We start from the raw sequence: 15134 nt of genomic DNA, 5'->3' as shown, positions 1-15134 counted from the left end.
TCTCAAGGAAAGGACACAGCTGTGCCCTCTTAACTCATAACCTTGATTACCTATCAGAGCTGCTCCACAGAGGTCCATCTTTCTCCATTAAGATTCATGCCTCTGCCATCTCAGCTCATTACAGTACTTTGCCACCTCTCTTCTCACAGTTCCTGAGGGGCTAACAATTTAAGGCCCCCTAGGGAGCTCCTGCCCCGCTCACGCTTCCCCTTTTGAACAGACTGCTTTAGCAGAGTTAAAATTCCTCTCTTGGAAACGGCCTTGCTTCTAGCCATTACTTCAAGAAGAGTGTCTTGAGTTGCAGGCATTAATGGCTGTGGAACCCTTCATTATTTTGCATGCTGATAGTTTCCCTCCGGACTTAACCCATCCTTTATGCCTAAGGTGGTATCCAGTGTGGCTCTAAACCATTCCATCAATTTGCCAACCTCCTTCCCTAGTCCTCAGAGTAAAGGAGAAAGGATCCTGCACTCCTTGGATGTGCACAGACAGCTCAGGTTCTGCCTTGATAGGACTAAACCTTTCAGGAAATCTGACCAGCTGCTAGTCATTTTGCTACAGGGGCAGAGGGCAAGGCCATTTCAAAGCAAACCATTTCCAAATGGATAGCACACTGCATCCATTTTTGCTACACGCACCATGGAAAACCTACCCCACAGGGGATCGGAACACATTCCACTAGGGCTATTTCCCCCTCCACAGCATTTCTCACGGAAGTCCCTACAGGGACATCTGGAAGCTGCAACCTGGAGTTCTGTACACATCTTCACCAAGCATTACCACTTTTTCCTAAATCCAGAGCCTTTGCTGCAGCAGTCTTACAAGGCTTGCTAGCCAGCCTTAACACTTCCTGACTGCCTCCACCCTTCCTCAGCTTTGGGAATCAACCCATGTGTGATGACTGCAACAGTGAAACGCGAATAACATAGTTCAGTTGTGTACACTTAATAAAATGTAGATGTTCGAGTGTATTCACTGTTGCAGTCAGTTTCCTTCCCTCCAGCCCCCTGGTTTTCTCTATCCTTTCTACCTACCCTGTCTGGCCATTTTTTATGGCAGTGGTTTTACTTTTTACTGTGGGTGTTCCACACCATATAGTAGCTTCCTGTTTTGGGGGCTTGTGACATTTGGAGCAAGAAAAACTGATGTAATGGTCATCTGCTGCACGTTTTACACCCCTGACGTCATGGAAGAGAAGATGGCATCCGACGCAGAAATCCCAAGACTCTGGTATTCAGGCCGACTGAAGGCTACCTGCAGGCAGATAACCAGAGTGTGATGGCTGCAATAGTAAATACACTCAACATCTGCATGTATGGTAAGTGTACACATCTGTACTTTCTCCACACCTGTGCTATCCTAGGAATAACCATAAACTGCAACAAATCACAACTTCACCGTACTCCGACATTGTGTTGCAGTGCCTCAAATCCCAGACTACCATTGCTTCCCTTCCTTCACACTGGGGTCCCAACTATACGGTCACAGGTCAAGAAGGTTGTACACAATATATCGATCTTAGCCTGCACACTCAGTCTGGTCAGCTGCCCTATGGCTGTCCATTCATTCCCGAACAACCCAAGGCTGTAGTGACCACCGATGATTCCCAGATTTGGGGGGGGGGGTTTCATTATCTGGGAAAGACTTTCCAGGGTACTTGGTCTTCCAAAGAGGCCAATTTGCGTATAAATGTTCTAGAAACGAGAGCTATGCTCTTGGTATTGAGAGCATTTCAAGGGATTCTTCTGTTTGACATGATTGCAATTCAGACAGACATGTCAGTCTGGTATATCAAACTGGGAGGAACCAGATCTTTCATTGTGTTGAAGCGCTCTGGGTGGGCACTCTTCTGGCCGCTTTCTTTTCGCAATGCACATTCTGGGAAGCTCCGTGATTGCATACAAGCTGAGTACGTGCATCCTACTTCACATGTGGTTCCTCAACAAGAACGTGTTGGACTAGATCTGTCGATGGGGCCAGCCATGCTGCAATCTTTTTGACTCTATCCTAAAGTGCAGCACCTACTTTGCCCTGATCAATCTGCCAGTATCTTTTTCCTAAATTTACCAACAAAGAATGCATTTTGCATGTACTGGATGTTCATGGTTGCGTTTCTATTTGCATGGAACAGAAGGTCAGGAAAACAGACTATTTCCTGTTCTGGAACAAAAGTTGGAAAATCGGTTTAAAATTTCTCTAGCAAATTGTGTTTTGTTTAATAAAATTGGGTGTTCCTCTCGCACGTCATTTGAAAGCGCACACCACAAGATCTGTGGCTGCTTCCAGTTTTCCAACCAAGAATGTCTATGGATATTTGTGCAGCAGCAACTTGGGCTACTCATGCCTTTTATTACTCTTTACAAATTGGATTTGGTCTTCAGAGGTAGGGCACTATTTGGTTCTATGGTGGTGCTCTATAATATCCTGCCTGGAGTCCACCCTGGATTCAAGTAGCTAGGGAAGCTGTCCCATTTGTGAGGATGTAATGAAGATTGACAACAGATGAAGTTATGTACCTACCATAATGTTCCATCTGTCGTTTGTCTTCATTCTTTCCTCAGTTTCTCAAATGACTTTTGGACATGGTCTCTGAATGGATACATTCAGATTTACGCGTCTTGGAATACGGCTTCCCGTATTTCTGTCCTATTGCACCTTATAGCAGAAGACAAGATCTGAGGTATTTGGCAGGGTGTATTTTGGGTAGCATCTGTCTACTCTGTGATCGATCAAATCCAAACCCATTTGAGGAAAGCATGAAGATTGACAACACAGATGCAACATTATGGTGAGTACATAAATTTATCATTGTACTTGGACTAGTTCTAGATTGCGTGTGTATTTTCCAGGTATTCATTGCAAAGAAAACTCTTGTCTTTGGTTCTTTAGTGTGTTAAAAAAAAAATAAATTGACAATTTTTCATTTACTCTTACTTTGAAATTCAGGTCGGATTTACCAGATGTTCTTTGTTTCACTGTTTCAATCATCACATTTGGGTTATCCCTGCCAGGTAGCCCTTAGGCGGCTCGAATACCAGAGACTTAGTATTTCTGCGTCGGTTGCTGTCTGAGGACTGTTTGTTCAGGTAATCGGTAGTATAAAGTAAGGCAGCCAACGCCATTACATCAGTCTTTCTTACCATGGAGCCCAAAGCAGAAACTGTTAGCATGAGGTGCCAGTCGGCTGCTACCTGAGTTTTCGTCTCCAAAATGAAGTTGAAGTCTTCTAAAGCTAGGTACCTCGTTGGGATCCTTTTTCCTTCCACTAACCGATGTCAAAGTTAATTGCCTCGCCTGTGGAAAGCAAATACCACACAGATTTCCACTCTTAATGCACCACTTGTTTAGGCCCAGACCACATCCCCCATTTTCGCTTCTGTGCTTTGTTCACCGCAAGAACTATCCATCGGGCACGTAGTGCAGCCAGATATTTTCGTTTACAGTCCTCTAATTCTGATATGGCTTCAGTAAGCCATCCGACAGAATGTCTTCCAAAAGAAGTAAAGATAGACTGCACAGGTCCAAACCTGCCTATGACGCTCCGTTAAGCTAGTCAGTCTGTCCGCCGGTTCGCGGGTGCTTTTTTCAGCCCCGATGCCTGCTTCATCTGATTCCCAGGCCGCTACCAAGACCCTTTGAGTCCGGAATGCCGCAAAACTTTTCTTCGACTAAGGATGCTGAGGTAGTCTCTACCTTGGATGGGTCTATAGCTGCTGAGCAGGCACCGGCTTCCAAGGAAGTCCTTCGCACTACAGAATCTCTACACAAATGGACGTCTTTCGCGACTACTGTTCTTTCAGAAATTAGTTTCTTAGGCCCCGGGTTCGAACCACACCCAATAAACTGACAACCCACTTTCAGGCGCCTACTACCTTGCCTTAGTCTCAAATGCTTAAAATGGCAGAAAACCTTATCGTGCTGATTAGGGGAAGCCAAGCTACCCTCTCCAAAAGGGAGAGAGATCTGTCCCCTGTAGTTTTTTCTGCAAGTGTAAGATGAATCTGATGCATCTGACTGAAGACATGCAACCCCTCTTCACTTATGAGGATTCTGATGGAGAGGACTCAATTCTTTCAGCTTCTCCCTCAGAGGATTTTTCTTTTGGGGAAACCCTGCATACTTGAGGGAGCATTTCCAATGGGAGAGTCTTACTACCCTTAGTCTAAATACTCTGGGGAATTCCTAGATCTTCTGCAACATAGACCCTTGGCCATCCCCCCAGTTTCCCTTGAATCCAACGACTCCTGATGCCCTACCTCCTGCTCCCAGAAAACCAGACTGGTACTATAGAGTCCCAGAGTCCAGCAACGGACCCGGAGGTAATTTTTTAAGGGCCAAAAGGGATTACAGCAATCTCTAAGAATCCCACCCCCTCAAACAGGGATTCCCAAGCATTGGACAGATGGGGTAAAATAGTGTACACCTCATCTACTCTTGCTATCAGGGCACTAAATTGTCCGTTCCATATGCTGAATTTTCAGAAGCTTACCTTGGAACTATTTAAGTCTTCCTTTCCTGCTTGGGCAGTATCTAAAGATTTACAAGACTTGATGCATTCTGCAAGTCAAGTAACTAAACACAGTTTACACTGTAGTTTTGATGCCCTAAAAGCCTCTTGCAGGGCAGTAGTCACTGGATTTGTCAGAGGGCATGCATGGCTTAAGGAACAACCCCTGCCAGACCATGTCAAATCTAAATTGTATGCCCCCTTGCACAAACTTATTTGGCACTAAGCAGAAGAGGTCTTAAATGGAAGAAAAAGCAAAATGTATGCAGACAGTTAAGGATTTCTTACAGGTCCAACCCTCTAGGTTCGACAAACATTATTCCTCCCAAGCACCAGTCATTTCCTGCTCAGAGTAAACCAGCCCAGCTTAGGCCCCATAGAAACAGACCCCCCCCCCCCCCCCAGACAGCAGCACCAGGAAATGCAGAGATCTAAGCAGTGGACTACCTCCATTTCAAAACCAGGGAGTTCTAAGCCACCACCTTATGGTAAGAGCTCACAATGACTCCCCTCCACCCCCTGCCCACCTTCACTTACCTCTAGGAGGAAAACTCTCCTTCACTCTAGCACCTGGGCCACCATTACCAAGGACCAGTGGGTTCTGAACATTGTGTCTCAAGGATACAAATTTTCCTTCCTACCCCAAAAGGGCTCCTAGATCTACCACCAAATCAATGGGCAGAGGCTCAAAAGCAAATCCTTTCCCTGCTCTCTGAGGGCAATAGAGCATGTTCCTGCAGAATACATAGGTCAAGGCTTCTACTCCAGACTTTTTCTGGTGCCCCATCCTCTATATCCATTCTAAGCACCTTTCTAGTGATCCCAGAATTCACAATGCTTACCCTTCAGCAGCTGCTACCCATGCTCTCGAAGGACGCTTGGCTAGCTACCCTAGATCCAAGAGGCCTACCTTCACATTCCTGTCAGGGAATTGTGCAGGAAATCTCTGCTACAGGTCAGGATCTCAACACTTTCAGTTCTTTGAGCTTCCCTTTGGCTTATCTACTGCTCTCAGTTTTCACAAAATGGCTCCGGCCATTGCCTTTTGCAGGTAAAGAAATATTCAGATTTACCCATACTTAAGATGACTGCCTTATTCAGGCAGGCAACCAGGAAAAGCTGCTCAAGCACCTGGTCTTTGTAAAGACCCTACTAACCTCCCTAGGGTACACAATCAACGAAAAATCCAACCAGGTGCCCACCCAAAGAATAAGCTTCCTTTTGAGCAAATCTGGACACAGCATCCCAGATGGCATACCTTGCACCAAAGACATTTTCCTGAAGCCTACTTCTCCCACCTAGCCACCAGGCTCCAGCTATCTGTAAGGAAGATCTTGCAAGCTCTGGGGTTCATGGCATCTTGCATACTACTCATTCAATATGCCAGACTGCATATGAGAACTTAAGTGGTACCTAAAGAGCTTTTGGTGTCAACACTCTCAAGACCTGGAAACTCTTCTACCTATAATTCCTTGCCTCAAAGGAATTTATTTGGTGGGCAACAGCATGTTCCCACAAGGGACTGCCCTTCTCACCCCTGCCACCCAGACCTTCACCATAGACTCATCAGACTGCACTTGGGGGTACATACAGGGCCAGTGGAGCCCACAGCAAATCCATCTGCGCATCAGTGAAAGAGATAGCTGTGCAGCACGCCTTGATGACTTTCAAACCCCTTCTCTCTCTCTCCAGAGGTTCTCTGGACAAAACAAACACCACCACTGTGATGTATATCAACAAGCAGGGAGGGACTCTCTCCTACCCCCTAGACAGGCTAGCCATGACCCTTTGGCTTACAGCCTCTTCCATGCAACTACATCTGTTAGCACAATTCCTACCAGGCTCTCTCAACACTCTGGCAGACCAGTTAAGCAGCAATCTTCTGGACCCATATGAGTGGCAACTCAACAGAAGTACTTTCACCCTAATAACTCAGAAGTGGGGAACCCCGAAGGTCGACCTCTTTGCCTCCCACACCCAGCCATCAGCTCTGCAAATTCTGCACCAGGGAGCATCACTGCATGGCTTGGAAAGTGGATGCCCTGTCCTTCTCCTGGGTCAGTCTATCGGTCTCCTCTCATCCCCAGGGTACTGCTCAAAGTAAGGGAGGAAAAACCAAGGACCATTGTTATAACTCCAGACTGGCCCCGACAATACCGGTACCCCTTGCTGCGCAGCCTGTCCCCACTGCCTCCATTTCATCTTACTCCGATTCCAAACCTGACCCAGAGGGAAGGGAAATTCATACATTCCCAATTGCAGACTCAGTTTGGCAGCTTGACTTATTCCCTAACCCCAAACCAATCTGCCATCCTTAGTAAACAGGTTTTGGATGTTATCTGAGGCCAGATGTCCTAGCAGCAGAAAGTCTTATGCAGATAAATGGAAAATGTTCTGCACCTGGATCCAGGCTAAGGGAGCCAATACGGCACAACCCTCCATCCCTCTCATCCTGGATTACTTAGCTGACCTACTACATAGTTGTTTTTCTCCTCTATAAAATTTCATGCTTCTGCTCTTTCTGCTCATTTTCCCACTGAGCAACCCCTTTTCTCACACCCTTTGATCAAACAGTTCCGAAGGGCTAGCAACTTGAGGCCCCCCCAGAAGGGCACCAACACCAGCTTGGGACCTTAACCTCGTCTTGGAAAAGCTCAACCTGCCTCTTTTTTCAAACCAGCTTCTGCAGAGCTAAAATTTCTCTCCTGGAAGACTGCATTCCTTCTGGCCATCACTTTAGCCAGAAGAGTCTCTGAGCTGCAAGGACTCATGGCTGTGGAGCACTTCATCTTCCATGCTGACAGGGTATCCTTCAGAACTAACCTGTCCATGCCCAAGATGGTGTCCAGTGTGACTCTCAACCAGTCCATTCATTTGCCCACCTTCTTTCCTAATCCCTAGAACAAGGGGGAAAAGGATTCTTCACTCTGTGCACAGACAACTCTGATTCTGTCTAGGCGGGACTAAATCCTTCAGAAAGTCTAATAAATTGCTGGTTAGCTTTGCTGCAGGGGCAGAAGGCAAAGCAATCTCCAAACCATTTCCAAATGGATAGCACACTGCGTCCATTTCTGCTACAAACAGCATGGAAAGCCTCCCACAAGGGTGTTGGGACACACTCCAGAGCAACCTTTGCAGCTTTCCTCAGAGGAGTCCCTACCAGGGGCATCCTGGAGGCTGCCACCTGGGCATCTGTTCACACATTTTACCAAGCATTACCACCTGCGCCTCTTCAAATCCAGGGCAAGGTTTGCCTCTGCAGTCTTGCAGGGCATCCTAGCTAGCCCCAAGTTTCCTTGACTGCTTCCACTTATTTACTCAGCTTTGGGGAGTCTACCCAAATGTGGTGACTGCAACATTGAAACACTAAGAACATAGTACAGCTGTGTACACTTTCCATAAATGTAGATGGTGTATTCACTGCAGTCCTGGTTTCCCTCCCCCTTTATTCTTTCTCCTTTTATTACCATTCTTCCTTGTTGGTCTCCTTTCTTTACAAAAGACATATTGGTATTTCCACTGGTGGGGTTCTTCCACCAGAACTTGGCCCTCCTACTTTGGGGCTCCTGACAAGTTAGGGCAAGAAAAACTGATGTAATGGCATTGGCTGCCTTACTTTATACTACTGATGACCTGACGTCAGTCCTCAAGCGACAGCAACCGATGCAGAAATACTTACTAAGTCTCTGGTATTCGGGCCGGCCGAGGGCTGTCCTGGCAGGGGTAACCCAAATGTGATGACTGCAACAGTGAATACACCTAACATCTGCATTTATGGTAAGCATACACAACTGTACTTTTTATCAGTACTGCTTGGATATTCGAATATTTTGCAGTAGCTTTACATGTTACATTTTACAGGGTTCATCTTAATGCATTTCCCTCTTTATGCCTTTAACTTGCTTTTTATGAATTTTGTGTGAAGTAGACTTCAGATTCTGTCAGACATTCAAATTTTACTATTGTGTATTCACATGCAGGGACGTCCAGATTGGCGACATTGTTACAGTAGGAGAATGTCGTCCTCTAAGCAAGACTGTCCGCTTCAATGTACTGAAGGTCACCAAAGCTGCTGGCACTAAGAAGCAGTTCCAGAAGTTTTGATCAGTTTTCATAAAACTGAATAAAAAAATTCTAAAAGTGTATTGTCTTTGTTCATCTCACTGCTGTGTTTGGAATTTATATGCAACTTTAAGTGAAGTAACAAAGTGGTGATTACTGGATTTTAAATGTGCACTGGGTTTAAGTGCAATACTTTGCTTCCACATTTCCTGCAGAATGACACTAGTTTTTACAAGTGCATTGTTTATAGATGAAAGTGTTTTGTTGAATGTACTGAAGTATCTTTCAGTTGATTGCGGTGCTAGACAGTTGTAATGCACTCAGCATGTTTTAAAAGTGCATGCTTTGTGTAATGCAGTTTTGAAGAGCTTGAGCCCAGATTTGGCTAAAGCTATTTTTAATTAACCACGTTTGGGTTATACGGCATCAACTTTGTTTTGGTTTTGTGTTTTGAGATGCATACTGCATCCACAGTGTCGTGGTGACCATTGTATTCCCTCTTGTCCTTACTACTTTGGATATTCTGCTTGTAGGTAGCCAGCAAAGTGTTAATCTCAGTACTCTGGTCAGTCCTCCAGTACAGATGTGAGCATATTTGTGCGGTAAAGGTTGTGTTTATCAACTTCATGTCCATCTCTCCTTGCAGTTCACTTTGGAAGGTTATACTGTATAGAGCATTGTGTTGTCCATCGACCTGCTCTCCCAAGAAGCAGATAAAGGGCCTTTTTCTTATTTTTGTGTATTGGTTTGCTGATGTCCTTCAAGGATGCATCTGCAGTCCTTACAAATGGGTTGTCCTGTCGTCAGGCAGCCCCTCGGTCGGCCGGATTCCAAAGTCTGGGTCTGGCCTCGGCTGGTGTCGCTCTTCACCCAACGTCATAGCAGCAGTTATTCGGGTATAAAGGCATCAGCCAACGCCATTTTCCTCAGTCTTTCTTGCCGCGTGGCGCCCGAAGCAGAAGCTGTTCGCAAGTGCCGGTCGGTCAGAACCAGAGATTACTACTACCGAAGACTTCTAAAAAGCTAAGTACCCCGTTGGGGACTCTTTCTTGCCTCAGCCGATGTCAGAAAAAGTGAATAACTGTTTAACTTGTGGGAAACAAATACCTCAAAGATTTCCACTCTTACTGCTTACCTTGTTTAGGCCCAGACCACGACGTAGCAGCGTGTCTAGCCTGTGCTTCTTTTAACCGACGGACCCTTAGACGTCGGTCGGAATTTGCTGAGGAGTTTTTCGGCTCCGATTTTGCTTACATTATGCCGTCGGATCCTCCGACTACGCAAATATCTAAAAAGCGCAAGGAAAAGGACCAACACTCGCGGTCTGCGGTTTCGGCCGAAACCGCGGTTAAGCCAACCGAGTGTCTCTGTTTCGGCTGAAACCGAGCAAGCGGTTCTTCCTTCAGCCGGAAACTTACCTCCTACCGAGGCCTCTTCCAACCTGGTGGAATCTGCTTCTGAAATCCCTCCTGCTCTTGCAGTTTCTCAGGAATTATCTGACACTATCCCCTTGGATATCTCTGCACGTGGAGCTGCTAGGCCACCTGCATCCATGTCCATTAAGGCCTTTGCCAGGGCTAAAGCAGCTAAAACTACTAAATCTGTGCCTGCTAAGACCCCCTCTCACAGGCCTAGCTCTAGTTCACAAATGCTTAGTCTAGCAGAGGATCTCATTTCTTTAATCCGGGGATCCCAACCTCAACCAGACGGCCTCTCACCCACCTCCAGAGAAGAGGCCTAGAGCAGAGCCCCCTGAGCCAGTTTCTACAGATGATTTCTCTGATTCACATAATACAAACCCTCCAGAGGCTTCCTTCTCCCCTTATGAAGACTCTGATGCTGAAGAGTCCATTCCTTCTGCCTCTCCGCCTGAGGAATTTTCCTTTGGGGAAACCTTGCATGCTATGAGGGAACAATTTCAGTGGCAGGGCCAGGATTTTTCAGACTCTAGAAAAAGGCTTAGAACTTTTCTGCATTTACCACAACATAGGCCTTTAGCCATACCTCCAGTTCTATCTGTTGTAGATGATGCATTTAATGATGCTTGTACTGCTCCTGATTCACTACCTCCGGCCCCTGCTAAGCCCGATAGGTACTACAGGGTCCCGGACACGCATTACCATTTATATAAGGCTCCTTTTGCAGATCCTGAGACTATCTCCCAGGGTCCTAAGGCTGTAGCAGCTACCTCTGCCAAAAACCCCCTCCCCTCTGAAAGGGAATCCAGGTCCTTGGAGAGATGGGGTAAAAAAGTTTACACTTCTGCTACTCTTTCAGCTAGGGCCTTGAACTGTCAATTCCACATGATCCAGTATCAAGAATTTATGCTAGACCAGTTAACCAAAAAGCTGTCCTCGGATGAACCATTAGACAAAAAATCTGTTCAGGAAATGGTACATAACATTCAGCAAGTCAGTAACCATTCCTTAAAATGCGGCTATGATGCACTGGAGGTTTCCTTTAGATCAGCCATGACTGGCACAGTTATCAGAAGACATGCATGGTTAAAAGAGCAGGCCTTACCAGACCATATTAAATCAAAACTACTCTATGCTCCCATGGACAAGATCAATTTGTTTGGCTCTCCTGCACAACAGGTGCTGAAGAAGATGGAAGAGAAGGCAAAATCTGTCCAAACAGTGAAAGATTTCTTACAGGTCCAACCTCCAAGGTTTAGCAGGAATTGGCCTTCCAAGAATTGGTCCTTTCCAGACTCCTCCAGAGCTCAGAGGCAGGAATAGGCGTTGGAGGCAGAAGTCAATCCAGGGGACGCCAGTGGCAGGGTAACAACCAGCGAGGTGCAGCCACAGACACAGCCACCACCACTACAGGACAATCACAGTGACTTGGCCCTAGCACCGCCTACCAGGGAACAACTAGAAGCACCCTTGGGCGGGAAGCTAGCTTTATTTTCAGTAAACTGGCATTACATCACAAGAGACAAGTGGATTTTGCAGACAATAGACCAAGGTTACAGGTTTCACTTCCATACTCTACCAGGGAAGAGAGGAATGCCAAACCTACCTCCAAATCAAAAGGCAGAAGCTCTAAAACAAATAACTCAATTATTAAGGATGAGAGCTGTGGAAAAGGTACCATCTATGGAGCAAGGACAGGGTTTTTACTCCAGACTCTTCCTGGTACCAAGAAAAGAAAGCAAATGGAGACCTATTCTCGACCTGTCCGCTTTAAACACCTTCCTCATTGTTCCAAAATTCAAAATGCTGACCCTACAGCAGCTTCTTCCCATGCTGGGCAAGGAGTCTTGGCTGGTAACTCTAGATCTCAAGGAGGCATACCTGCACGCCCCCATACGACCAAATTGCAGAAGATACCTCAGATTTCTTGCAGGATCAGAGCATTATCAATTCTCAGCATTGCCCTTTGGCTTATCTACTGCGCCCAGAGTATTCACGAAATGCCTGGCATCAGTAATTGCTCATTGCAGGCTTCAGGGAATCCAAATCTACCCTTACCTGGACGACTGCCTGATACAAGCGGACAACAAAAACAAGCTAGCAGAAGACTTGAAAAGGGTCATTTACCTGCTACAAGCCCTGGGATACACAGTCAATATAAAAAAGTCAAGGCTGACACCATCCCAAAGGATAACCTTTTTGGGTGCAGAGCTGGACACATCGAGACAAATGGCATTCCTAACAGTAGAAAAACAGGAGCTACTCCCTCTCTACTTGGCATTAACAAAGCAGAACCGTCTAACAGCAAGAAAAGTCCTGCAAGCCTTGGGTTTCATGGCATCCTGCATAATATTGGTTCCACATGCCAGACTGCATATGAGAAAGTTAGTGGTACCTAAGGAATTTATGGTCTCAGCACAAGCACAGCCTAGAAACCCAAATTCCAATAATTCCGTGCCTGTAGCAAGAATTTCAATGGTGGGCTCAGGCCGGTCAATCAAACAAAGGATTGCCCTTCCACAACGCTCAACCAAGCCAAACCATCACAACGGACGCCTCAGACCTCTGTTGGGGGGCACACATGCTGGACAAGTGCATACAAGGTTAAGACCAGCTGCACCTACACATAAATCAAAAGGAAATGCTGGCAGTAAAACTGGCAATTCAGACATTCAGACCATTTCTTCGACAAGGTCAACTGATAAGGACAGACAATACCACAGTTGTGGTACATCAACAAACAGGGAGGCACACATTCCTACCCTCTATGCCGGATGGCAATGGACCTCTGGAATGTGGCCCTGAGTTACAACATTCAGTTACAAGCAATTTTTGTACCAGGAAAAGAAAACATTCTAGCAGACATACTAAGCAGAACTACCACAGATGCCCACGAATGGATGCTGCATCCGGACATCTTCAAAACCATTACAAGAAAATGGGGACTCCCACAAATAGACTTATTTGCATCCCCACGCAATCACCAACTAAAGAAATTCTGCACAAGGACGTACCACCCACTTGCTTGGAAGGTGGACTCCCTATCTTTCAGTTGGAAAAACCTGACCGCATATGCATTCCCACCACTTCCTTTGATGCACAAGGTGCTATTGAAGATCAAAGAGGACCGTCCAAGGATCATTCTGATAGCTCCGGACTGGCCAAGACAACATTGGTACCCATTACTGAGGAGCATGTCTCGGGAACAAATATGGCCCCTACCCCTTGTTCCCTTGCTGTTAACACAGAACAACAACAACACCCTGCATCCAAAACTGAAAACACTGCAGCTGACTGCCTGGAACATTGCATAAGAACAAATAACCCAAATTTATCCCAAAGGGTTAAAGACATTATCTTGGAGGCTCGCAGACCCTCAAGAAAAAATTATTCAGCAAAATGGAAAAGATATTTCATTTGGAGTACTGCAAAAGGAGAAAATGTGTCACTGGTAAGCATAGCCAACATCCTGGAATACTTGGCAGAGCTCTTCCACAAAGGCCTGTCCTATTCTTCCATTAAGATTCATGCATCAGCTATTTCAGCAGAATACGACTTGGATCCTCCAGTCTTCTCACATCCTCTGCTCAGGCAGTTTGAGAGGAATTAAAAATGTAAAACCACCTAGAAAACCACCATTGCCAGCATGGGACTTGAACTTTGTGCAAGAAAAATTGACACTCCCTCCTTTCGAACCAGCAGCAAAAGCAGAATTACAATACTTATCATGGAAAACTGCTTTCCTGCTGGCAATCACTTCAGCAAGAAGGGTATCTGAGCTACAGGCATTAATGGCAGTACAGCCCTTCCTGATCTTCCATCAAGATAGTGTCCATGAGAACAAATCCTACTTTTATGCCTAAGGTGGTCTCCAGAGTATCTTTGAATCAGGCTATCCACCTGCCTACATTCTTCCCCAACCCACAGAACAGGGGAGAAAGACTGTTGCATACCTTGGATGTGCATAGACAATTACGCTACTACCTGGACAGGACCAAGGGCAATAGAAAAACTGACCAGCTACTGGTAGCATATGCAACAGGAATGGAAGGAAAAGTAATTTCAAAACAGACAATCTCTAAGTGGATAGGAAATTGCATTAGATTTTGTTACTCCTACCATGGGAAGAAAACTCCAGAAAACATCAGGCCGCACTCTACAAGGGCTACAGCCACTACCACAGCTTTTCTACGAGGGGTGGCTACCAAAGACATTTTAGAGGCTGCTACTTGGAGCTCCGTGCATACATTTGCCAAGCATTATAATTTACCTTTATACTCTAGATCCCGAGCAGGTTTCGCCACTGCTGTTTTGCAAGGGATCTTAACTACACCATTATTTCATTTCTCCTCCTCCCCCCCAGTTTGGCTATGGTATTCTACCCATTTCTAAGGACTGCAGATGCATCCTTGAAAGACATAGTACAGTTTTGTACCTACCATAAATGTAGATGTCCGATAGGAATGCATCTGCAGTCAGGATTACCCACCCTCCTTCCCCTCTGTGGTACCCCTAGGGTATTTGCCCATCTTGTAGCTAGCTGGGGGAATCTATTATGGTGTATTTGTTTGTATATATGTACATACATGCTTAATTTTTTTTTTTTTTGTTTGCTCTCTACTATTTGGAATCATTTGCATTTATCCAAATTTAGCCTTCCTAGAGGGCACCTGGCATCTGGGGCAAGAAACACTGAGGAAAATGGAGTCGGCTGATGCCTTTATACCCGAATAACTGCCGCTATGACGTCGGGTGAAGAGCGACACCAGCCGAGGCCAGACCCACACTTTGGAATCCGGCCGACCGAGGGGCTGCCTGACGACAGGACAACCCATTTGTAAGGACTGCAGATGCATTCCTATCGGACATCTACATTTATGGTAGGTACAAAACTGTACTTTATTAGCTAGCACCTTTTTAGGAATGTACCAGTTCTGAAGTTTTTGAAGTAGAGAAATTGTGGTATGTAGAAAATTGATTCCACACACTGGCTTACTTAAGTCTGCCTCGTCTTAGCTGAGACCATATCCTGGTGGGTACATCGGGGAACATTCAATCTGAAGATATTTAGTGTACAGAAATTGGGACTTTTCTGACTATAGAAAGGCAAGAGGTAGGAAGGCTACAAGTAAGACATCAAAACTTGA

The 15134-nt window shown here is 45.8% G+C and overlaps 1 protein-coding gene across 1 annotated transcript in view; it reads left to right on the top strand.

The window, feature by feature from the left end:
* RPS11 (ribosomal protein S11) overlaps positions 1-8650 on the top strand; it is a 173661-nt gene extending 165011 nt beyond the window's left edge. Inside the window, exon 5 of the mRNA XM_044059430.1 lies at positions 8488-8650. Within this exon, the coding sequence (XP_043915365.1) occupies positions 8488-8611 (124 nt within the window). The 3' untranslated portion in view covers positions 8612-8650. The remainder of the gene's footprint in view (positions 1-8487) is intronic.
* The last annotated feature ends 6484 nt before the right edge of the window (positions 8651-15134 follow it).

The sequence above is a fragment of the Protopterus annectens genome, chromosome 17.part0, assembly GCF_019279795.1.
Source record: "Protopterus annectens isolate FY-2018-M chromosome 17.part0, PAN1.0, whole genome shotgun sequence".
In the NCBI taxonomy this organism is placed as follows: Eukaryota; Metazoa; Chordata; order Ceratodontiformes; family Protopteridae; genus Protopterus; species Protopterus annectens.
This window is presented reverse-complemented; position numbering and strand designations above follow the sequence as displayed.